Source organism: Coccinella septempunctata, chromosome 2 (assembly GCF_907165205.1).
Source record: "Coccinella septempunctata chromosome 2, icCocSept1.1, whole genome shotgun sequence".
In the NCBI taxonomy this organism is placed as follows: domain Eukaryota; kingdom Metazoa; phylum Arthropoda; class Insecta; order Coleoptera; family Coccinellidae; genus Coccinella; species Coccinella septempunctata.
In genome coordinates this window covers 50,209,497-50,235,426 of record NC_058190.1, presented here as the reverse complement: position 1 = coordinate 50,235,426, position 25,930 = coordinate 50,209,497, and the positions used below count along the sequence as shown (strand labels likewise).

Here is a 25,930-nt window from a genome sequence, read left to right as displayed (position 1 = left end):
GGGCCTGACCCTATAGATCGTTTTTAATTACATAAAAACATTGATGGATATGTGGCTGCCATAACGTACCTTGCAATGAATGTTTGCGTTTTTGCTACGCCCACGCGATAGCGTTACGTTCTTGCGGGTTCGGATATATCATTAGAATTACGATTCCATAAAATTCCGCGACCGGAGAGTGTTCGATTTGGCGTGGCGAATCGAATCCGACGATAAGTCGATGCAATTCTACGGTCTCCCTTGTTTAATCAACGTGCGGACGAGATGGATAACGAAGCAATTAACGAGCGCTGAGCGTGCGCCTGAATTGAGCTGTTCTATCCCCTCTCCAGTTTTCTGCAGTTTGGGAAAAGACCCCATCAAAATTTTACTATTTAGGTTTGGTTAAGTTAGTCAGGGTTAAGTTAGGTTAGATTAGTTGGATTAAATTGGGTCACCAGTCACTCGGGAACCGAAGGAAAGGTAGGTTAGGTTAGAGATTTCTCTAAAGCCCTGGGAAGCCCTTTTTTTACAGACCGAGACACTGGTTGTTTACGAATGCGCTCAGGAGTGTCTTAAAATAAACCTCAAATGGGCGCATATCTATCACAGACAAGCCAGGCCACGCTGAGCTTCCTGGAATCACACTACCAAGGATCTTTGCTGATTTGGTAGTGCCGTAATAGCATAAAGCAGTTGGCCAGAGGTAATAAAGTGACTCTATTATGAGTATCAGGCCATTGTAGTGTTAGGGGAAATGAAAAATCTGATGAACTTGCAAAAGAAGCATCAAGGTTAACACCTGCTGGACTTGAGCCTTTCTGTGGGCTTGGCAAAGACCACTATAGACAGCGGTCCAACAATCGGAGTTGAACAACAGAATAACTCTTTGGCGAAACACTTCTGGACTTACTCAGTCAAAGAAATACGTGTCACTAAGTTAGGTAAGGTTAAATAAGGTTGAGTTAGGTTAGGTTAGATGCAAGGTCTGAAAACTTTTCTTTCACCAAGTCAAATCATATGAGGAAGACTTTAGAGGAGGTGTGATTTTTTCTCAATACATATGATGAACATACTGATAAAGCATCTGGCAAGAGTTTTGGCCCATGGAAGTGTCTGTCGCTTATAAGTTCAGAATAATAGTCTTTAAACAATATATAAAAAGCAGCCATGTGAAAATAAGTTAAGTGACCCTTATTTTTGGTTACCTTTGCCACCTGGTATCTGCCCAGGTATCACTAGGCAAGCTCCACAAGTTCGCAGATATTCAAAGCACATGAGACTCTACTGATATCCTAAAGTTTCATCTGTGTGAAAATAAGTAATGTCTGGTATCTTGGACTATGAGTCTCTATTCCACTATCACCTTCAAGTAATTCTCACTTCATTTTCTTATTGGCCATAGGCTTTATCAGTATGTTCAGCATATGTATTGAAAAAAAAAAAACGAAAATCTGTCAACCATTTGGAGATAATGAAATGATCTCACCTCACCTAACCTAAACACTACCTCTCAGTAAAATCACCTCCTCGAATTCTTCCTCATATGATTTGACTTGGTGAAAGAAAAGTTTTTAGACCGTGCATCAGAACCTAACCTAACCTAACCTCATTTATCCCAACCCAACTCGGTGACACTCATTTCTTTGACTGAGTAAGTCCAGAAGTGTTTCGCCAGAGAGTTATTCTGTGGTTCAACTCAGATTGTTTCACAGCTGCCTCATATTGGTCTTTTCCAACCCAACAGAAAGGCTCAGGTCCAGCAGGTGTTAACCATGAGGCTTCTTTTGCAAGTTCATTGGCTTTTTCATTTCCTTCAACACCACATGGCAGTTGCATAAGTCTCTATACTCAATATTTCACTTTTATGAATCCACTTGTTCAAGTAGTTTGGTGGATATTTCGAAAAATGTCTCGTCTTTTAGTTTTACGATTAATCTAGAACGACAAAAGCAGAGTTTTGTTTTCAAGAGCTTTCGTTTCAAAAGAGTTCAAATGAAGGAAACTGTCTGAAGCGATGCAAGTAAAAAGTATGGTCATTTAAATCTTCATTTATTTTCACGAATGGGAACGGTTCTCAACAGTTTTCATCGGAGATTCTTTTGGTATAGTATCGACGTCAAAATCATCAAAAAATCATCAAATTTGCTCAACCAAATGAGAAAAGCAGAGTGGCAAAAACACGAAAGGAAAAGATCGACCTTTACCGAGACCCGAAGCCGTACAAAGTTCAGAATTTTTGTGAGGAGTGAAAGAACCCATCAAAATGAATATTCATCTCCATAGCCACGTCCTTCCTAAATGAAGATCGACATTGTATCACGCAGGACGTGGAAAACGCCGTGCCAGCGGCGTATTAAAAAACACTTTAACAGTTAAACGGTTCAGGCGAGACCCAAATTGAGAGGAATCGAATGACAAACTTTACACCCTGCAATCATTGTTCCGAGTGTGTGCCGTGATATATGGGCAGGAGGCAGGCCAGTCGGGCCTTAATAACAGAGCGGCTCGCTGATGATAATGATGATACGGCTCGGGCCAGTGTTGGTATAGCCGGGCGAGCAAGCCAGGCCCGGGGCCCTGAAGAACGGAACGCTAATATGTGTCAATTGACCCGGTGGATATTTCCTCTAATAAATATGTTATCCCCTTTTATTATTCATTTACAGGGCTCTTATGGACGCGCCGAAACCGAGCATTAAGCCGGGAAATTACCGGTTGACAAAATGATACCGGAGAGTATCGGAGATTCGTGATAGGTGGTATCCAGAAATAGAAACGGACGATGGTCCGGATGATGAAGTCATGATGTTGTTCGTTCTTTCGATTCCGAGAAGTGTTCGAGTGCCACACATTCGTCAATAAGTATTGTCCGCAGTTTCCAGCGAATTTATTTCAACCACAAGCATCTACATTAAATCAGTGGGAAAAGCGATGTGAGCAGCAATCTTGGTTAACCTCAACCTTTAATTGCTCCAATATTGGTCCCAACAACCTGCTGATAACTATTTTCATCGTGTCAAGATGACCAAATGAAGTCCTTCCATCGAAATATACAGTTCAGACTGTTATTACAGGTGAAGAGCAAAGATGATGACAGGTGGTGTGAAGATAGAGATACCCAGTATTTCACAGTAACTTTTGATCAATACAAATTCAGTCCTGCTTCAAAGAATTTTGTTTTTGCTAGTATGGACTCTTTGGTTGGAACCAAATTATACCATTTTTTGCATATCAACTCTGCATCAAAAGGAATGTTTTTCTTTCCCCAAAATTTTGTAGTTTTTCGCTTTGTAGAAACGACACACTGACGTTTCATCTGAATTAACCTAAGACGTAAGTGTACATCAAAGTCTGGTAGGCGAAAAATGGTTGTGTGTCACACATAAGGAAAACGTTTGAAAAGGTGCTTTTTTCGATATACGATTTTTGAAGCTTTTAGCATCTGAAGGAAGCAAATCAAGTTTACTTGGATCAACAGCTCATCATGATATTTATGGAAGAATATAGGTTAAAGATCTCAATCGTAAACTGATATATTATTTATAATTTGTTTGCAGGGAACTCATCATTCCAATCACTATAAAATATTCAATTAACGATATAGGTAAATCTAACAATCATTTTCATACTAAAAACTAATTATCAAATATTCAAATTTCTCGAAAAGTGCAAGAAAAACGTGTGAAATAATTTCAAGGAACAATTTATGAATATTCAAAAATTTGGGGAGAAACAAACAAATTAAATGGTTGTGCTCATTTAACGCAGAGTTTTTGCACGATCAAAATAATGTGAACTAGTAGATTTTAACAAGATCAAGGACTTATTTTGTGGTTTCAATTAATTTTTTCATGTTTCCATGAAATTTTCCTTCTGAAACTGGTTAAGCAACATTTTTTCAAATTTTCCCACGAAAATATATGGAGAAAGCAACAACAATTCATCAATATTCAAGCTGTTACCTTGGTTGTCGGTAAATTTTCGACAAATCATAAAACAAAAGAATTTCTTAGATGAAAAAAATTATCAGCACTCGAAAAATCATGAAATTATCCATTTTCTGATATGAATCTTACATATTTTCATTACACAGTTAAAAAATAAGCACAACAAGGTCAGGTTTTGAATTGGATTGGTTAAATTAGCAGACAAAAAAACGGATTAAAAGGCAAAAATATCATTAGCTTTTCAATGACCCAAAGGTTCTATTTCCTAAGTTGACATTTTGGTTACAGCAGTTTTTCTGGCAGATACTTGATGAAAATCCAGAAAAGAACTGAAAACAGTGTGATAGCGAGAACTGTGTCGTAGAAAACTCATCAGGAATTAATTCTTTGATTTTTGTGACATTAGTCTGATTGTTTCGAATAACTTTTTTCCATTTATTCACCTTATTTGTATGAGTTAGACAAATTGTAAGTGGCCAGAGTATCAAATAAGTCTAATCCGACTCTGATTCAGAATAATTTTGGTTCTTTTTCATATAGTAATGAAATTTAGCATATGGTGGCTTTTAATTTTCTTCTTTTTCATAACTGCATCCTCAAAAATTGATCTGAACTAATCAATTTTCAAATTATTGTTCTAATTGCTATGAGGCTGACAACACAATTTGGGAAGAATAATTTTTAACCTTTGTGTTCTCAATTATTGGTCATTTTATGATACTACAAAGATATAGGTATTGATAGTAGGAGATGGCATAAAAGGGACAGCTTGATGATATCATATCTTCACTTATGACCCCAAAAAGGCGGAAGAATGATGTGGTACATCTCGCACCTGAACGAAATCTCTCGTGGAGCTTTCTCCCATGCAGGCCTCGTTGGCACATCGTTCCTCGACCTCCCACAATCGCACTCCAAGCGAGGAGGGCGGAGTAGTGGAAAGTGCAAAGAAAAAACGAGACTACATTAATTCAAAAAGGCCGGAATAATTGAATGTAGACATGGAACGAGTGGGCACTATCACAAATACAAAAGTGTTGTGTAACATCCCCCATAACGAAAATATTATAATTAAAATGACCCAGCACCTTTTTCGTCTCGCGAAGCAGGCTCTAGGCGGTATCACAAAGTCGAAGACGCGGATCATTAAAGGTAAACCCGTTGAAACTGAACGTGGCTAACTGGCGTTTTCCGGAGCTGTAAAGGTCTGTAACTGTGGGCCTTTGGATGGATGCCGTGGTAAGTTAATTGCTCATGAATGGGTTAAGTCATCCAGTAGCAACTGGAGTTGATGTGTTATAATAGCTCGCAACAATGAAATTTCAGGTCTTGATGAGATTGTCTCTGGGATTAATTTGTGTGGTATAACGGGTGTACCCACAGAAAGATCCTAGTCTTGCAAGAATCAGCTCAGATTAATGAGTTCGGTAGTAATGCACAGAGTTTCCAATAATTTGTGGTCAAAAATTCACCACCATATATTCTTAGACCGAACTTATTGAGTGTAGCTCAAAGATTGTTTTCCGATGGAGCCTTTCTATTGTTTGACCGTTAGGATTGATTTAATTTATTTATGGCAAAAGCCAGATACTCCAGGCTCTTTTCAAAAAAGATCTAGTTTTTAAAAATGTATATAGATACTCACTTGTATAGTGCAACATGTATAGAAGGTGTGTCTTTGACTCGTACAAATATTTTAGCAATAGATCCTTGATGTCTGAAGAAACACTTTTTTCCCATATCATTTTTTCCGAATCAGCTCGGTTTAAAAGATACAGGCTGTTGAAAAACGATAAAATTTTTTATTTTTTTATCTCACAAACGGTTTTATCGAATGAAATGAATTTCGGAATATAGTTTTTCATTTATTTGATAAATCTTTTTTGAATACAAGATATCACCCACGTCTTCCAGTTTTCTCATTGTGACCATTACGCACAATAAAAATACCAAAAATTCAAAGAACCCAACTCTTCAAACTAAGTTGTATGCTATCTAATGAGTATCTGAACGTTTTGTGAAATAAAAGTATTCCTCATATCTTTTCGTATAATGCGAGTTATTTTTCGAGTAATTCGATGTTCAAAAATCAGTGAAATTTGAAAAATTGGGTACTTCGGCTGAATACAACTCTGTTTAAAAGATCCACAGATTTGTAGTGTCACAGATTTAGCTAGGTATTCTGAAGGTAATTTTCTTTTTTTCAGGGGTGGCACAATTCAATATGAAAACTGAAAATGGATATATCTTTCTATCAGAGACGAATCGGAAAAAATGGTATAGGAAAAAGTGTTTCTACTGACCTCAAGAAACTACTGTTGAAATATTTGTACGAGTCAAAGACTCTACACATCGAAACATAATATGTACTTTGATCTTTTATAGTAGCCTGTATTTGTAGTTTTTGAGTATCACCTTTGTCGTTAAGCTTTCAATCGAATATTCATTAACAGGAAATAGTCATTTTTGAGGCCATAGTAATTATTCCTCTTTCATTTCAAAAAATAATATTTTCTTGGGATGACCATAAACAAATTCCACATAACATAATTATTTTCAGTTTGAGACTAAGATCATTGCTGTATCGATCTATCTGTGAAAAAATTTGAGAAATTTAAAGAAACACCAGTCCATAATATTCAGCTTATATCGCTTTGAATTCTATGCAGAACCCTTATCTTTTACTGTGTTGAATATGTTAGATTATGTGCTAACTGAAGATTATGATTTCAGCGTTGAGGGAAAGACTCTCTCTGTACAACCAAAAAAAATCGAAAACCGAGATTAGAAGACATTATTCGATGAAGATCCTAGCCAAACCTAAGTGACGCTTGCAGAATCACAAAAATTCCTGAGAGGTCGAAGAAAGTGAAAGCCAGTGTTGGAGAATTTTCCAAATGAGATGTTCATTCATTTGGTTCTGAAAGAAATGCATTTTCGCCTATAAATTCCAAGTAGGGAGACTAGGGAGCATTGATACATGGGGAGGCTTGATACAGCCTTATATCCGCGGTCTGTAGACGTTTTCAAAAGTATTATACAAGTGAACACTATTCTTTGGCAGAGGGCATTGCGTGACGTTAATCTGTAAGGCTAACAGTAGTTTGTTCGTGAAATACTCAACAAAGAGTGTTTCGAGGTGAGAAATTGTAAGTTTTTACTCAAGTTACCTAAGGGTTTTATGATCATGCATTAATTCTTCGGCATAAACAAACATTTCACTGGGAAATATACATAAAACTAATCAATTTACAGTTTTATTCGGTTTTCAAAATATATGAGTATAAAATGAAAACATGAATCACTTTAAAAATTGCTTTCAGGGAGGTTTGAGACATTTCTCGTGGGAGGCCTGATACATGTATCATCTTCAAAAAATATTCCGTAGCTAGTTGGACAGGCCTACATAAAGGCGTTTTCACCATCCAACATATCAAGGGGATTTTTCACAACTGGAATTTATCCGTACAATCCCCATGTATTTAACTTTTCAATTCAAACGTATTCTTGAACCCTTCAACCCTGAAGAGTTTCAACGATGACAAGACGAAACGTGAACGGCTACGATATAGACAACACCATTTCGTATTTAGCCGTATAAACCGTCTGATCCCACAACAACACTTCTTTCGTCTAATTTGAATAAACGTCCTCGTCCACAAATCTACGATTCTCTGATGATGAATTACAAAAGTGCTTGAATGGGGCCCGACACACCCTACGTATGTTTCGGAGCCCCGAGGGGGGTCAGGGGAGAGGGGTCACTCGGAACTCCCATCCTGTCTGGGGTGCGGCCTAGAGAGGATGAAATGACCCGGAGATCTTCTTCACAGCTCAATACTCCGGAGTCATGGATCGAAGAACGGAGTAAGAACTGCCGCAATGTTCAAATCCGGCAAGTTTTTTCAGGTATTCTTCGAGATATAAGGTTCGATATGAATTCTTTAAGTAGTTTTTCATGAGGAGAGCTAAAATTTTTTTTTCTGTTTCCCTAGTTTCATTTAAAATTCACAATTGGACCACACTGTGGGTGTATCAAAACGATGATGTTCAGAAATTGGAGATATAACACGTAACTCCATTGACTTAGCCAAACTTATGCCTTATGCTAATGTTACCAGGTCACGAGAACCAGGGTGTGACAAAAAAGTTCAATATACAGGGTGAGACTTTGACTCGTACAGATATTTTAACAGTAGTTTCTTGAGGTCAAAAGAAACACTTTTTTCCTTCACCATTTTTTCCGAATCAGCTTGCTTTAAAAGATACAGGCTGCTGAAAAAACCATTAAAAAATGTTATTTTTAATTCTACCTCCAAAACAGTTTTATCGAATGAAATGATTTTGGGAAGACTCTTGAAACTCTTGAAAGTAAGTTGCTATCTAATGAATATTTTAACGTTTTGTGAATTGAAAGTATTCTTTATATTTTCTCGTATAATGCGCTGTTTTCGAGAAATTTGTTATAATTAAAAAGTATCTGTGAAATTTGAAAAATTAGGTACTTTGGCTGAAAACAACTCAGTTTAAAAGATCCACAGATGTGTAGCGTCACAGATTAAGCTAGTTATTCTGAAGGTAATTTTGTTTTTCCATGCCCATAGGAGCCGAATCGGAAAAAATGGTATGGGTTAAAAGTGCTTCATTTGAGCTCAAGAATCTGCTGTGAGGATATTCCTGGGAGTCAAAGACTCACCCTGTATAGTGATATACAGCCGACATTGAATCACGAACTTTATTGGCGAAATTAAATAACCACCATCAACTATGAAGAAAGCCGCAAAAGTATACGGTAGCTCACATATCCTACATCGTGGTGAAAGAAAAAAATCACGGTATATCTGGAACGAACAAGCAAAACAGCGGTGATTTCTCAACTTCCTGCCTCAATTACAGTGCAATTAGCGATGTGCCCCCTGGAGGGGGGCCTACAGTAGCACAATGCTGGGAACGCCCGGTGAGAGGTCGAGAGTTCATTTCCCACAAGAAAAGTCTCACAGTAAATATCAGAAAATTATGTCGGATCGAATGTCTCGAACCGTAAGGTAGCTTTCATATATGAAATATTGAAATAATGTAGCGTACATACATGCGTGTGCCACTTGCCAGTATCGAAAATGGGTGGCTTTTATTCAATTTCAACTTGTCGGTAAAACTGTTAACTTATCTTCTTCCGCTCTTTGTCTTTTGCATGATGAGGCTCCACGTTACGCTGAATGTTGTTATCTGATGCTCGATCTCTTCAGATATGTATTTAGGTCTAACGGAATGGAAATTGGCAATAAATGGCTTCATTGAGAGCTTTTTCCTGGGTCTGTTGCAACCGATACGTTCGGTCTGATTGGGCAAGGAGGCGATGAAATTGTTGAGGATATACTGGTTCTCCGAGATCCCCAAGCCATAAGAAAATGCGCTCATAAGAGAACCCTCTTTGCCCTACCACATCTGACTCTTCACTGACAGAACGCCTGTAGCTCTGCTTGCTCCTATACCCCGCTCTATGTTTTACCTAAGACATTCATCAATTCTGCTAGGAATTGTTGTGCTACATGCCACTCAACATCACACACAGAAGGAGCCTCAAAATAAATTTTATCTCAGGAAATTCTGTGTTCCCCACCTTGTCTAAGTTGTTTATGTTGTTCTCTTCAGTCTCTGAACTGTGGAGAACTTGAGGCTCATCTTCAGCATATGGCTGCTTGTGTTATCTAAAGATTTCCAATAATGCTGGAAATCTGACTTAGCCACATAAGGCAATTGCCGAAAAATTTAGTCCATAACAATCTGATTTTCAGGTGGGTAAAATTGTTAGTAAGATCTAATACCTCCATTTCTGATCCATACAGAAGTCGGGATAACTAGGACCAATGTAAGAGATAAGTGAACGAAAATACTAGACGCATCTATTGACGAAGCCATCTCCAATTTGAACCTAATTAAAAAAATGATTTTATTAAGTTGAAGCTTTTCGTATAGCAGATGGCCATGAATCTTGTGTCAGTGTCCTAGTATCCAGGTTTGTGAGCTCAAAATCTCAACATCCAATTGATAATCTACAATCTACCCTAGTACAGCTTCTCTGATGTTGGAGCTTTACCAAGGATGAAGATCATCCAGCAGACTCTGAGTATTTAAAGGAAATTGTTGTTAATTTCAACCATTCAACTCAGCAATTTATTATCTTGGTTTCACTCAGTGAAGCAAAGTATTTTTCTCATCACATCAATATGTTGCCCAGACTGTTTTGAGGAAATATGCATCAGTTTCTTTATATAGGGAGTTGGCGAAGCTTCTAAAAAGGAGTACCTACTACACTCTCTCATTAGGAAAATCAAGGTTAACATCGGTAGTAAACCAAACTGCCGTCTAAAATAAAGATGAAGCAAGGATTCCCCGTTTTATTCCATGAGAATTTAATATTGCCAAATACCGAATCTATTCAGCCACATCAGATAAACATGCAACGATTAGGAAATATAATAATTAACCGTAAGGATTTCGTGGCTCGCTTCTCATTAATCATCTTAGCGCTCTAGGGGGTTATATAATCATTTATTACACTATTTAGTTTCACACCTAATGGAGACAGCCCAGCTGAGAATCGGCTAATTTTTGCTTCCATATACAATTACCACGGGTCATCAATCATGATCCAAAAAGATGAACTGTTGGCGGATAAGCAATTATGTTATAGAATATTTGGAGGTTTTGGGCAGAGTTGAGATCTTCATATTATACTCCTTCAACTGTATATATTCCGATTCACGCTTACATGAAATATATTAGGAATATTTGGGAATGATCTCATTGCCTATGAGAGTCATTTGATTGCGTGAAATCTTTGAAACTTATTCTTATTTGAAGGGGGAAATGAAATCATTTTTCGATATTTCTCACAAGTTCTTAAAGAGCAATTCTTCTAGTAAAGTAATAAATCGAGAAATTTCATCGATATATGTGCATGTATATATTCTTCTTGGGAATTTTTCGATGATCACTTTTCGAGTCGCGTATTTCCCAGAAAAATTAACGTAGATATAAATGTAATACATATTCTAGAAGAGCAACTCTTCTAGTTATAAATCTGGATATTTCATTAAGCTCATTGCAACCGTTCGCTCTTGAGGATTATTTAACTGATTCCATCTTTTTAGGATTTTTCCTCAAATTGTCAAAGGAGAGGGAACCTTGGCTTTGCCAGCTTGACAATAATATAAGAAATAGATACTCTTGCACACTCAACAATGCAATACTCGATATTGAAGCTTACCCACCACTCAATAAATAGAATAATGAAACAACTAAGTGCGAACAGTCAAGAAACAAGCATAATTACACTAATTTCTACGTCTTGCTCCACCTTGGCACGTCATTCAGATATGGAAAGTTTATAGTGAAGAATTTATTTGCCTTAGATCCTACATACACCGTGGCACCTATCAACGTGTTTCTAGGAAACATTTGATAAATCTTTGTAAACAGAAAACTGAAACTGATATCGCATTTAACACGATAATTCAAGTATCGAGGTAATATAAGTCTGGTTTTATACTAGTAGTAGCAGCAGTATAATTTATATCTTCGGTTTTTATTGGTTGAGTGAAACGTATTTTCATTCCTAGAACACGGTCAATATTTGACGTTCGTTTGAATCTCTTTGGGAAATGGATGCAGGTTCAATACTTTCTGGCTGTGGTTTCGAGTTTCTCAGTGTTGATTGTTCCGTTTATAATGGGGGAAAAATTTGATTTTTCACTGGTACTAATTCTTTCCACAAGCACACCGAACAGCTACTATAGCAATGGCTTGTTTCGCATTAGCATCATGAAATTGGATTGTGGTTCCATATGCTTATATAAATAATTTAGACAATATTAAAGATATCCAGAGCTAGATCCAAAAGTGTCTGGATCTTGACAGAAATATGCTTCATCCTCTCAGTGGCTGAGTTGCAGGGAACAACTACCTAGGGAAAACCCCAATGAGAAAAGGTCTAGCAGGAACGAGTGCAAATTCTGTAGGGAGAAGTAAGAATTCTGGATCAAGTACAGAATGCTTCGCCATTGATAAGCTTATGAAAAATGAGCTTTAGATGAAAGACATGAAGGAATGAAGATGTGAAGAACTCTAGAATTAGAGGGCGAGCTGTAGATGACGTTCCAGCAGGCATAGGAGAGTCATAGAGCAGTGCAACTCCTTAGAACAATCTACAAGTTACCCTTACTCAAGCTTTAATGATGTTTCTTGGACCCTTTTTCGTGTATGTACGAGGATATATTGAAAAATTTTCAGCCTACTATAGAACCAAACAAAATTTCATTGTCAAAATATTTCATTACTCAACATATACTCCTCCTAATTGGATATATTTATTACAGCGAACCTGCAACGTCTCTAGGCCTTTCAAAAAAAAATGTTTCTTCTTGCTCTGCAAACCAGACCTCCCCAGCTTTTATTACCTCCTCGTTGGAAGAAAATTTACGACCTTTTAAACTTTTTTTCAGTTGAGGAAAGAGATGATAGTCGTATGGAGCCAAATCTGGTGGATAAGGGGGATGTTCTAGTAATTCAAACCCTTAATCACGAATTTTTTCATGGCAACATGAGATTTGCGTGCAGCGGCGTTGTCCTGCAAAAACAAAACACCTTTGGATAGCTTTCCGCTTTTTTTCTCCTTAATTTTTTGCCCGAACAGTGCACAGTAATATCGAATAGTAATCTCCGGTTATTGTTCTACCCTTATCCAAAAAATCAATCATGATTACTCCATGGCAATCCGAAAAAACTGATGCAAGAACTTTTCCAGCAGATTTTTGGACATGAAACTTCTTAGGTCTTGGAGAACCAGAGTGTCGCCATTCCATTGATTGTTGCTTTGTTTCTGAATCGTAGAAATGTACCCAAGGCTCATCCATAGTAACAATTCGGTTTGAGAAGTCTACATCGTTTTCAAATCGAGCACAGATCGAACGCGATGCTTCTATCCTTGCTCCCTTTTGGTCAACATTCAAACACTTGGGGATCCATTTTGCAGCAATTTTTCTCATGTCCAAATTGACGTGAAGTATATGAAGGACGCGTTGGTATGAAATATTCATTGCTTCAGATATTCGTCTTAGCCCAATTCGACGGTCTGATAAAACCAGGTCATAAACTGCATCGATATTTTCGGGACTGACACAGAAACTGGCCTTCCCGATCGGTCATCATCTTCAGTGGAAAATTTACTTCTTTTGAAGCTCGCAGTACAATTTTTCACGGTCGCATACGAAGGACATTGATCACCAAGGGTATTAAACATATCTTCGTAAATCTGCTCACCTCTTAACCCTTTTAAATACAGGTACTTGATGATGGCTCGATACTCCAATTTTTCGATTTTCACAATTTCGGTGGACATCTTCTTTTTTTTCAATTTATTACGAAACTCTGGTTTACTTTTTGGACCTCAAACTTCACGCTGACTCTTCTAAGGAGTTATTGCTCGTTGCTACATCCAGGTAAATGTGAGAGGTTTTATTGGCAGTTATGAAGCTATGCAGAAACGTTTTATTCTGGTACAAACTGATACCTCGGCATCAATTTTCTGCACTGGAAATTGGAAAGCAAGACATCTAGGGGAGACTAGGGAGGGTTGATACGTTTTTTGGAATTTTCATTTTGGAAACAGAATTATATAAAGAAACAGGACCTTTCTTATATTATATAATTTTCCAATTAATCGTTCAACAAAATAAATATAGAAGTCTCAAAACATAAACATATTATTCTGTACAGAACGTTGAACACAAAAACATGCAAACTGTCTCAAGCCTCCCCACATATATACTGGGAGGCATGAGGCACAAATTGAAAATATAAGTCTCATTGGCATCACTTGCAAATGTCACATATAAACATTTTTGTGCCTTTTCTAACACCGGCAGATTCTTCGTCGAGCCATTGCGAGCACACCTGATACCTAATTCAGAATTCGTTTGATCTAGAGGATGAAAATGAACCATTGCAATATATATAGGCTACATCTTCGCCCTCTCAGTCATATTCTTCAACCGTGTCATCCTCATTGTCCGAAATACCCCGGTCTACATACTCTTTCTTTCGTATACCTTTTTTGTTTGATTTTCTTGGTTCTTGTTCTGCCTTGGCTATGTATGCTGCTGCTCTTTGTTGAATATTTCACAAACAAACTACTGTTAGCCTTACAGATTAACGTCACGCAATGCCCTCTGCCAAAGAATAGTGTTCACTAGTATAATACTTTTGAAAACGGCTACAGACCGCGGATATAAGCCTGTATCAAGCCTCCCCATGTATCAATGCTCCCTAGTCTCCCCTACTTGACCTATCTCCACGCATTCGCATGTGAGTCTACCACAGACGGAATTCCTCCATCTCAACCAGCAGCAAATACAAATGCATCGTTACCTTGAGACTAATTCGGGATTAGAATATGCACTTTTCATTATCGATTCCGCCGACGATCCTACACAGCACTATCCTTGTGAAATATCCTTGAAGGAGGTGTTCCGCTCCTGCGGCGGAGATTAGTTATTCTCGAGGTGGTTGACAGAGACGTCCCCCCCGACATACATATCGGGAGAGGTTGCGTCCGCTGAATTTTGAGCAGAGGCTCTGGTTGCACTCTGCCGGCGGCCCCATGGGCGAACATTCGACCGCGTCAGCAGTTTCCGTTATTGTAAGTCACTGTGTCGCTCTTAGCGGATGCCCGATCGCACGTGACGTGACGTTTTTAGCGTCTGGCACCTCGGGCGACGATACGCTCATTTGTTTCTCGGAAGAGGCTACCTGGTCGAGATCGGTTAGGTGGAAATTTCGAGGACTCGATTCTCCTGTTTTCGCCAGGATGTTTTGGAGCGAGCGAGGCTGGCCGTATCCTGTTGATTTCCTCGGAAAATACGTCATTTGGTATCTGCACAGAATTCCAAGGATGTTTCCAAAATATGAAATGCCAATAGGAAGAAGAGACTCAGACCTATAGATAGCATAGCTAAATCACCCTGCAAAAACCGGAAGCACTCTTAGGGGTCGTCGACAAGACAAAAGTTCTTGTCCTGATGAAAAACTTCTCATCTTGTCTTGAGAAAAAAAGAAGAAATTTAAAATCTTCTTGTCTTCACATTTTTTTGACATGTTAAATCTTAAGAAATTTCAAGATCTTGAAATATATGGTGATTCTCTGGCGAACTTTTCATTGCGTTTCGTATTACAAACTTCAAATATAGAAAGGAGATTCGAAAGGAGATCGAAAATACTTATTAGGCTCCCTTTGGTAACTTCACACGCCACGTCACACAAGCGTGCATTGGCATAGAGTCATTCGGGGCAACTGTGCGCACTTTCTCCTTTCAAGCCATACCCTGTTTCAAATGTTGAAGCTAGAGGAAAATTAAAACTTATTCATAAGATAGAGAATTTTCTAATCTACAGAAAAACATCAAAAAGCAAACAAATAAAAACGTTTTTTTTCCGCAAAAAAAAAAATTTTATAGTGAAAGTCGGAGTGCGTTCACATGCCCCGTATTGCGGGTAAGTGTGCGCACCCTCACGGGGTAAGTGAAAGCAGTGCTTAGTGAACCACACAATCAAAACAAATTACAAAATAATGTCATCAAAATGTTACAATATTAGAGAAATGCTGTTTATTGTCAATACAGAAGCGCCTTTTACAAGCACTGCATTATTGTTCGTGCCTCCATTCCTGGTATACACAACATTTGATACATTCCCCTATTGGTGGCTCTTCATATTTTTCTGAACGAATAGGACTATATTAATCGAGTCTCAACCAAGAAAATCAACAATGTAATAATTTATTCCTCACTGGATTTATGCCCTTATAATGAATCTATGCGCACACTTACCCGCGCACACCTTCCCCAGTAAGCCAAAATTTGAATTGACGTTCTTATAGAGTTGAGCAGCTAAGAAAACCTAAAATTTTTTATTATATATTCAGATTAATATGCGCATGATCGAATAAAATATTGTTAACACTGTCGGACTCGGAACTTGGACCTGGCAGAATTTGCAGAGATACTAAAAATTAACAAGAAAACTAGTAAATTTGATTGTTTGCAAATAAAAAGTTAACGAAACGTCGCACGGCGCACTCCTATGAAAAACTAAATTGGCGATTCTGCGCCATTGCTTCACCCAAATGAACCCCTCTTTCATACATTGCATAGTCGAGATATACGTACTGTGCACACTTACCCTCTGCGCTCAGTTACCTCGAATGACTCTATCCTTAATTATTTTCAATTCACATTTTTCTAGCAAAAAATGTATCTATGCATTTAATAGAAATAGGTATTTTATGTTGAAGTATGTTACGTTTTTTACAAATAAACACGTTTAAGCGTATTCATGGTTAGACAAGATAATTCAACATTTCTTATTTTCTTGACAAGAAATCTTTGTATTGACTGAGTGTTTGTATTGACATGAAATTGCCATTGCAGATAGACGTACCTAACTATTCATTATCCTCATAAGGAGTATAAGGACCCAACAAAGAAGAAAGTTTGAAATTTTAAGAATTTCTCGATAACCAATCCCTCTTTCATTTCTACTCGATTATTTTTAACTATAACAATTATTATGTTGTTTTATCATAGTCAAACGATAGAGGATAATGGGAATTACGTTTTCTGTTGAAAATTCCATCAAAAAATCTCTTCTACAACGTCTTTTACGCCGAATTCAGTGAGTATTCTCTGGAGACTTCAACAGGCGATCGAGCGCGAAACCCCAACTGCGACAGAAACGTTAAGAATTCAAAAGTAAATAAGAATTTGGGCTAGGAGAATAATTCAAACTTTGACAGAATATAGAGTACACTCAGGGCATGAGCTGAAATTATTTCTGACTTTATAGGCTGGTCCGAAAGTGGTGAAACACGATACCACTTCGCTTCTTCAAAGGAGAATACCCAATTTTCATATCGTATTTTGAATCTTCATGGAATTTTGATTTCAAAATACCCCAACTTTCATAATTTATCTGCGTGTTTTTTGACGTGAGCCACATTTTCCAAAAACTTCATGGGTTATGATGGTTTTAACTCTTAGAAATCATATCTTGAAAACCGTTCGAGATAAATGTATGATTTTTTTTTATTTTATTTGAATTCCCGAACAGTTATCAAGTATTCGTCACTAAGGGGAGTCCCAAAAACACTGAAATTTCTCGAAAATAACCAAAATGCCCTTTGAATACTAAGTGGGTATTCTTCATTTCTATGGATGGAAGCTGGACGCCATGTTTAGATAGAGAACAACTTTGACAGAAATATTCTATGATTGCCATCAACTGTCAACCAAATACCATAGAAAATCATTTCTCCTCCATGTTATTCATTTTTAATCAGAGCAGAGATGCATATATTGGCTCATAGATGAACAAATAAAATTGGACGAAGATTCTTTGTCCTATAGGAAATGATATGTATAGGTATTTGGCGTATAAATTTTATTGTCGTACGATTCCAAATTAGGATTTTCATAATGCTGTGTAGAGAAACGTTGATCGACATTCTACATTATCAGAGGTTGACCATTATTCATTGTCAACTAAAACGATCGAATTAGTCTAGCCGATCGCGGTACCTATGCAAATGCCAGCCGCCCATCAGTCTAAGCCGCGCCGTCAATTGTCACCAATTAACGTGTGAAATTAACAACTATCCCGGCATGAGCATCGTTCAGAATGCTGTTACTCTTACCCGTTTGATTACGTATAAACAAGTCATTCAGCCATTTTCTACATCGCAGTGACCTTAAAACAAAATAAAGAGTAATAATTGGAAGCAAAGCGCTATTGGTTCACTGTCCGGTCGTAGCCGGCTAACAGCCAATCAGAGAAGAGGGCTGGACGACTGGTACAGTCGCCAAAAGCCCATTAATCCGTGCCTAATGAGATGCACAGAGAGAGATCTTGATGCTTGAATAGCTTAGACTCTCTGGATCTACGCCGACGGTGCCTATACACTCGGCCTTCTTCGATGTACTCTCCTTCGTAGCAGTCGTCCGACTTTGTCGCAGCGGTAATAGTCCCACTCCGTCTTTCTGTGATCACTCATGTTCTCACAACTCACAGAATATTATTTTCTCTATGTAGATAATGAGGGAACCACACTGTATTAATTTATGTGAATATATATGTATATTTTCTGAATAATAAACATCTGTATAATCTTCTATTCATGAAATTATCTATACGGGTATTCACACTCCATATCAGCACTTGAAATCGATTCCAGTTATATCTAGATCTAATCATTCAGAAACGTTGAAACGAAAATCCTAGCTCAAAAGTCCAAACACAACCAATCTTCCAAATTATATGGAATCATATGGACGAAATGTTATCACCAACAATCACCTTCAAATTGGAACGCAATCAAACCGTGCAACCATAGAAAACATCAACGGGATATATTCAGATTGTCAGTCCAAGTGTGACGTTTGTTTTTCGATCGGTTATCGGGATCATGTAGATTCTCCGACGTCAAAGATCACATGTTATCAGTTAGACGCTTCGATCATTGTTTGACAACTATATACTGGTGTTTATGGAGAGCTTTCATTCGAAAAATGGATTCCCAAGATGGCGGCATCTGATGGTCGGTGGACAATACTGTATCAAGAATGCCAAATATCTGACGCAGACTAATATGCACGATAAATGAATGAAACAAGGTATCACAAACTTAATTATTCATATTTATCTACGACTATAGATGGTTGTCCTCGCTACTTTTTGAGTCGATTAATAACTTTAATGATAGAAACGTTGGATAAGGTTCTAGACAACCGAATGATAATCGTTTTTCAATTGATGTTCGGAAGATTTCTGAATTGCAGTTTGCGCAGTTGGACGAATATAGCGATCAATATATCTCATATAGAATTTGATACGATTGATGGAAAATGCGTTGTGATAGACAAGATGCTTTTTGCAGTCAAAAGAGTCAAGGATCTAAATAAAAAGTTGAACATCAGGTGACGCGTTTTGCAGTCAAGAGAGTCAAGGATCTAAATAAAAAGTTGAACATCAGGTGACAATACTTCTCTATGAAGCGCTGAGTAGTCATATCTTCTTCTTAACTCCAAAATTGTGGTTTCAAATCGTTTTCACAGAAAATTCAGATCAGGAAGCAGCATTTTATTCCTGGTTCCAATGTATAACCCTCTGCACCAAGCGAAAGTTTGGTGTGAACCACTAGACCTTAAAATCACTCTTATGAAAGTCAAGCAGGACATCGGAATAAAAATCGAAGACAACAGTCTGTGGTTTTCAATGACAACATTCTTGAAAACTCCAGGATTCAGAATTCTGATAGCAATTTCTCTCAAAAACAAAGTGGCTCCTTCAACCCACTGCCTAATCCACATTTATCAAATTGATTGTGTTGATAAAAATTTGTATTCTTGGAGACCAAACTACTCTTCAACGCTCTTCGATTGATAGGTTATAAGGAGCTGGACAACAAACACCAACGAGACACTATTGCATAAAAGCTGATCGTTGAGTCGTCTGACCATGGAAAACATGGTGAAAAGTGGATGGTAGTTTCAATTTCATTGCTCTGCTCCAACATTGCTGATGTTCTGTGCTGTCTTCTGTGTTGCATAAATTGTGTAAACTCCCTTGGAGTGACATATCAATGAATTTATTAGAAAGAATTTCTGGGATATATGAATATAAATAGGCAGAAACACTTGCAATCGAAAGGTGAGTGGACATAAACCTGGAAAGAAGCTATGAAAGATGTGACATAGTGATCCATTCTGATAGTCAAGCCGCTATCAAAGCATTGAACTCCTATGTCATTGACTCAAAGCTGACATGGGAGTGTAGAAGGAAAGTCAATGAAATAGGCATGCAAGAACAACCAGGTTTCCTTAGTCTGGGTTCCAGGTCACAAACGCCACTTAAATACTAGGCCAGGGCCTTTCTGTGGTATAGAAAAATGCGTTTCTGGAGAAGCAAGAAACCAAAAGGTTCTAGGAACGGAAGAACTTCCTCCAGAATTTTAAGACAGCAAGAGCAAGATCCAAGAAGTATTTGGATCTGAGCAAGAATAACTTACGTCTCCTCACTGCCTTCCTTACAGTACATTGTCGCCTAAGAAAGCCATATGATAAAAATAGGTGTAGATTCTATGGGGAACAAGAGGAAACTTCTGTTGACCTGGTCACACAATGCCTCACCATTGCGAGCCTGCGCAAAGAATGTCTTGGACGAGAATGTTATGGGAGGAATGACGACTCAGCCTCCTTGAAGCCCTCTCAGGTACTGAAGTTCATTGCAACTCTGGAGCTGAAGGGCGAGCTGTAGAGGGCGCTAAGAACAGCTCTGATGGTGGCACAATATACCTTAAGGTCGTGGTGACAATTAACCCTCTTATCAAACCATAAACTATAACTACGAATATATTTGTTTCAGTCAAGAGAACTAACGATGATTTTTCCAAACATATACGTTGTAAAGCGCTGCTTCCATGTCTTTATCATGTCGAGAGGGAGAAGACAAGAAAACTGTCAACAGCTTAGCTAGCTTGGCAGGGAGTGAAAAGTGGGTTTACGCAAGGTTATAGCTACTTCAGTACAATGCTCACCTAACATCTTGCTGAGATCTGCGTTGTGTAGATCGGGATTCTCGTCAGCCAGCTTCTTCCTTTCCACCTTGGCCCAAACCATGAACGCGTTCATGGGCCGCCTTATCCTCGCCTCCTTAGGCACTTTTTGTCCCTGACCGCCCATTTTGGGCCCGAAATTAGTCCTAGCTTGCGCGAACACTGGCAGAGAGTTCTCCGCGTAATTGGTGCGTAGCCCGTAACGGTTTTCGTACGTGCAATACTCCGGATACATGTTGGGCGACATCTCGCCCCACATCTCCTGCGTCTTGGGCAACGTCTGGCCGAGCATCTGCGACGTCATCAGCTCTTGGTCGTGGTAGTCGTAACGGGGCGTCTGGGACAGGTAGGAAAGCAGGGGGGAGGGGGAGTTAGAAGGGGAGATGCAGTTGCTGTAGGGGTTGGTTTGGGGGGAAGGAGTTGCGTTCTCCATCAACCTGAAACAATAAAGGCGTGTTAGGAATTACAAGCTTCTTCATAGATCATAGAAGTCACTACTCTATGTAATAGTCAACTCGGAAATAAGTGAGAGTGACTCTGAAATAAAATGTTTTTTCATACGATGATACATCTGATGATTAAAACCTTGACATAGAGAATCGTTGGTTAGGGCTAGAATAGTCATGATAAGGAAATCACACAGTTTCAAATAGTCATTGGAGATTAGAAAAATCAGAATTCGAAAAAAGCATTGCTGAACTTTGGCCTCTACCTTCCACAGAAATTCCAACTCAAAATTCTGCTCTATTGACCCTCGTGAAACTACGATAAATCCTATCGAAACATTCCTCATTCTACCGTACAAATTGTCGGTGTGTTTCCGAATACTAATTCGTAGCAGCTAACCGAGAAGTCTGCAACACCAGACAATTCTACATACACAGATTTGTCTCAATTGCAGAGAAGTATGCATACATTCAATTGTTCAATGCCACATCAGCGCCTGATTAAACAACAATTGCTTTTGGCGTTCCAGAATTACAAATGGAAAATTAATGGTAGCTTGGTTTGTGAGGACTATAATCCAGATGGTTATGGTCATTCACAAGGTCAAATTAAGAAGTTGTGATATATTTTGTCACGAGTTTTTCTTATATGTTGAACCTGGCGTACCTCCTCGTTGGAAAAAAACTTACGACATTTTAAACTTTTTTTCAGTTGAGGAAAGAGATGATAGTCGGATGGAGCCAAATCTGGTGAATAAGGAGGGTGTTCTAGTAATTCAAACCATAAATCACGAATTTTTTAATGGCAACATGAGATTTGTGTGCAGGGGTGTTGTCCTGCAAAAACAAAATACCTTCAGATATCTTTCCGCGTCTTTTCTCTTTAATTTTTTCCCGTACAGTAGTCAGTAATGTCGAATAGTAATCTCCGGTTATTGTTCTACCCTTATCCAAAAAATCAATTATTATTATTTCTCCATGGCAATCCCAAAAAACTGAAGCAAGATCTTTTCCAGCAGATTTTTGGACACGAAACTTCTTAGGTTTTGGAGAACCAGAGTGTCGCCATTTTATTGATTGTTGCTTTGTTTCGGGATCGTAGAAATGTACCCAAGGCTCATCCATAGTAACTATTCGGTTTGAAAAGTCTACATCGTTTTCAAATCGAGCACAGATCGAACGCGATGCTTCTACCCTTGCACGCTTTTGGTCAACATTCAAACATTTGGGGATCCATTTTGCAGCAATTTTTTTCATGTCCAAATTGACGTGAACTATATGATGAACGCGATCGTATGAAATATTCAGTGCTACAGATATACGTTTCAGCCCAATTCGACGGTCTGACAAAATCATGTCATGAACTGCATCGATATTTTCGGGGACTGACACAGAAACTGACCTTCTCAATAGGTCATCATCTTCATTGGAAAATTGACTTCTTTTGAAGCTTGCAGTCCAATTTTTCACGGTCGCATACGAAGGAAATTGATCACCGAGGGTATTAAGCATATCTTCGTGAATCTGCTTACATCTTAACCCTTTTAAATACAGGTACTTGATGACTGGCTCCATACTCCCCAATTTTTCGATTTTCACAATTTCGGTGGACATTTTCTTTCTGTTAATTCATTGCGTTACTCCGGTTGCCTTTTTTGACCTCAAACTTCACACTGACACTTCTAATGAGTTATTGTTCGTTGCTATGGTAACGCGACATTTTTTTATGCATGATACTGGTCTAGACTGACTAGATATCAATACATCCTCGTATACTTCGACAAAAACAGATGACAAATTGGAGAGGCGTTTTTGCAATAACATCCTCTCTTTGCTGGATGGAGGAACATCCTTCACTATCAAAAAACTTCATTGAGTCATCCCATCCTCTTCAGAGCACGAAATTGACAGTTCACGGATACATCCACGAGGAAATCCCCAGTTTTTTTTCCCTGACGGATCGAAGTTTCGAAACCGTTGAATTTTTTCAAGCCCCTCCTATCCCGACGTAATAGGGGCGTGAAATTTCCGATCTTCTTCGGTATTTACGGTCCGTAGTCACGAATTTGAGGCAAGAAGTGGGCGGTTTAACGAGATTCTCGATATCCTTGAGACTGTATTCGAAATGACTCTTTTGTAATGATGCCAAATGAGCGAACAGTTTCGTTGATCCATGAATATCATTCAGAACGGTCCGACGGAACGTTTAATCAAAATTTCTGCACCGGAGCGTGCATAGAGATATCATCGGATCGCCTATCGATTGAAATCTTCTGGCTTGAGGTGATTTACAACTTTATTAGTTCATTGTTTTTTTTTTCAGAGCGTCAGGATTGCGTAAATTTCAGTTCTTCGATTGCGCACGAGACGAATGACTTTTCCCCAATCATAGACGCCGTTTTTTCCTTACCATTCACTCATATCATTAAATTTCTATTTCTATTGACTGTAGAGTAGAGTAGAATACCGTAGATTCGGTGACTTGGGACGATTTTGAAATTCAACTTGTCATATTTCAAAAACGGTGACCTATTCTCATGTGAGACAAGGGTTCCAATATGCTTAATGACTCAGACTATTGATTGCAGCCTCCTTGAAGCCATCCCTAGTACTGGAGCTCATAAGGTCATGTTCTTTGTTTTTTCTTGTCAAATTAGTGACCGTAGACAATGCTTCTTGACGTTATTCAATTCATTTTAATCCAGGTATAATCTCTACCCCAATTTTGCACCAGACTAACAGGGGGTTTCATAAAACTTCGATTGTCCGATCAACGATTTGACAGTCACTCGATTTCTAAAACGAAATCACTAAAACCTCTTCATTTCTGAATATATTGAAGAAGTATCGATTGAGTATAAATGAATGGACGTGTGAACATCATAATTTGATGCGAGAATGATGTTGTGAATGATCATGACTGAATTATCGATTGAAAACAAACTGACGTCTATTCGTCGATCAAGCGTTGATGCAGTGATCAAGCTTTATGAAACCTAGGGTAAAATAACGTAGAGTCGGGTGACTTGGGACGATTTTGAAATTCAACTTGTCATATTTCAAAAACGGTGACCAATTTTCATTTGAAAAAGAGGTTAAAATATGCTTAATGACTCAGACTATGGACAAGAATATATACCATGCTTCAGAATTCTGATATAAATTTAAAAAAAATTAAATATACTTGTCCCAAGTCACCCACCGATTTGGGAAGCTTGGGACACAAGTTAAAATCTATTGATTTCTCAACTCTCAAATGAAATAGGTGACTTGGGACGGTGTATAGTTTTGAAAAAATAGAATTTATGATTATATAGTTGAAATTCGGTAAGGAAATCAAATGATGAACCCCTATTACAGCGAAAGTAAATATATTGCAACTCAAATGTAAAAAAAAAACTAAACAAAAGAAGGGAACCTCTCATTTCTTTCATTTTTTGGTGATTTCTTTGTGGAAATAACGTAAATAGCGAAAAATCGGCATAGTTCCTGCTGCCAATGCGCCGCTTGTATTTATTCGGCATTATCCCAAGTCACCCTATGAAACAACAAAATAAATGAATGAGATCCGTGTTGCCGTTTGATTTGTAAACAACCTTGTTTCATGACATACCTAATATGCCAATATCCCACGTATCCAGAAAAAAAAATTACACATGCACAAAGTGAAACACATGTACTGGACACTAGAAAGTAAAAGGACCATAAAAAACGCTCTTGTACTCTCCTGAATCCGTTAATTTTTCCTGTCAATTCAAACGCTCTGGTCACGGCAAACTCAACAGGAATTAATTGTTAAACTAACCGAAAAAACGCTACACAATCTTATAAGTTTGTCCCTTCACTCATAAATGGTGAGAAACAAAGAAATCTACAAGGGGGGTAATAGTCCCAAGTTACAGGAGTGTCCGAAGTCACCCGAATCTACCGGTATAGGAGCATTATTTAATGAAATTTGGAACGATGAAATATGCACAAACGAGTAAAAAAATAAAGAATCTCTTGAAATTAAGAGGTGTCTTCTCAGAAAGAAAAGATCTTTCAACAACCTATCGCACGACTCATATTCTTTTCAAATTTGAAGGCACTGGAGTTGCTGCGTATAGGTGGCTCAAGAATAAATTGACAGCGATTTTTCTATACTAGAGAAGAAAAATCATCCTGGATCCAAATGTAATACATATTCTGAAAGAGCAACTCTTCTAGTAATAATTCTCGGAATATCATCGAGCTACATTTGAAATTCTGAGGTGTTTTTGATATAAAATAAATAGGAACCTACATCTTTGTAATTGTAATATAAGCTATTTGTTCGAAAGAAAGCTACTTCGAAACTTATTCTTCTTGCAGTGGACCCGCTCTTGAAATAATTCCTCCGCTGTGCTCAGTTCAGAATCTTGTTCTTCGATGTCGATTCCGTGCAATCATTCCAAGTAGATTGTTTCGAAATTCCCTTATCTATGAAATTAATTAGTAATTTCGCTGTGATAAGCACGTGCACAGGTATGGTTGATATCAAAAATAATTATTTTGTCAAGTATTTGAGCCGAGGTCTAACATGCACTTCGCACTCCTTTTATCATGAGGATAATTAGGAATGACGAATCATTTAAATATTCTGCTTCCACCTACAGCTGTTAGATTGGATTATGTCGGACTAGAGAACGTGGTTTTTCAAATTGTCACGGAAATGCAATCCTCAAGCTACCAACGAATGAAATGGCGATTCACACTTCAAAATATTGCAATTCTGTAGAATTATGAGTCTATATGAGTCTTATCATGACTTTTTATATCAAGGTACACATGAGTACTGAATATGAAATTATCATTCCTTGAAGATATTCAACAAGCATCAACTGATTCGAAAATGAAGGAATCTGATTCAACTT

The 25,930-nt window shown here is 38.0% G+C and overlaps 1 protein-coding gene across 1 annotated transcript in view; it reads right to left on the bottom strand.

Moving 5' to 3' along the window:
- LOC123307711 (putative transcription factor SOX-15) overlaps nt 1-25,930 on the bottom strand; it is a 63,669-nt gene that overhangs the window by 23,764 nt on the left and 13,975 nt on the right. Inside the window, exon 2 of the mRNA XM_044890122.1 lies at nt 20,575-21,029. Coding sequence (XP_044746057.1) covers nt 20,575-21,029 — 455 coding nt within the window. The remainder of the gene's footprint in view (nt 1-20,574; nt 21,030-25,930) is intronic.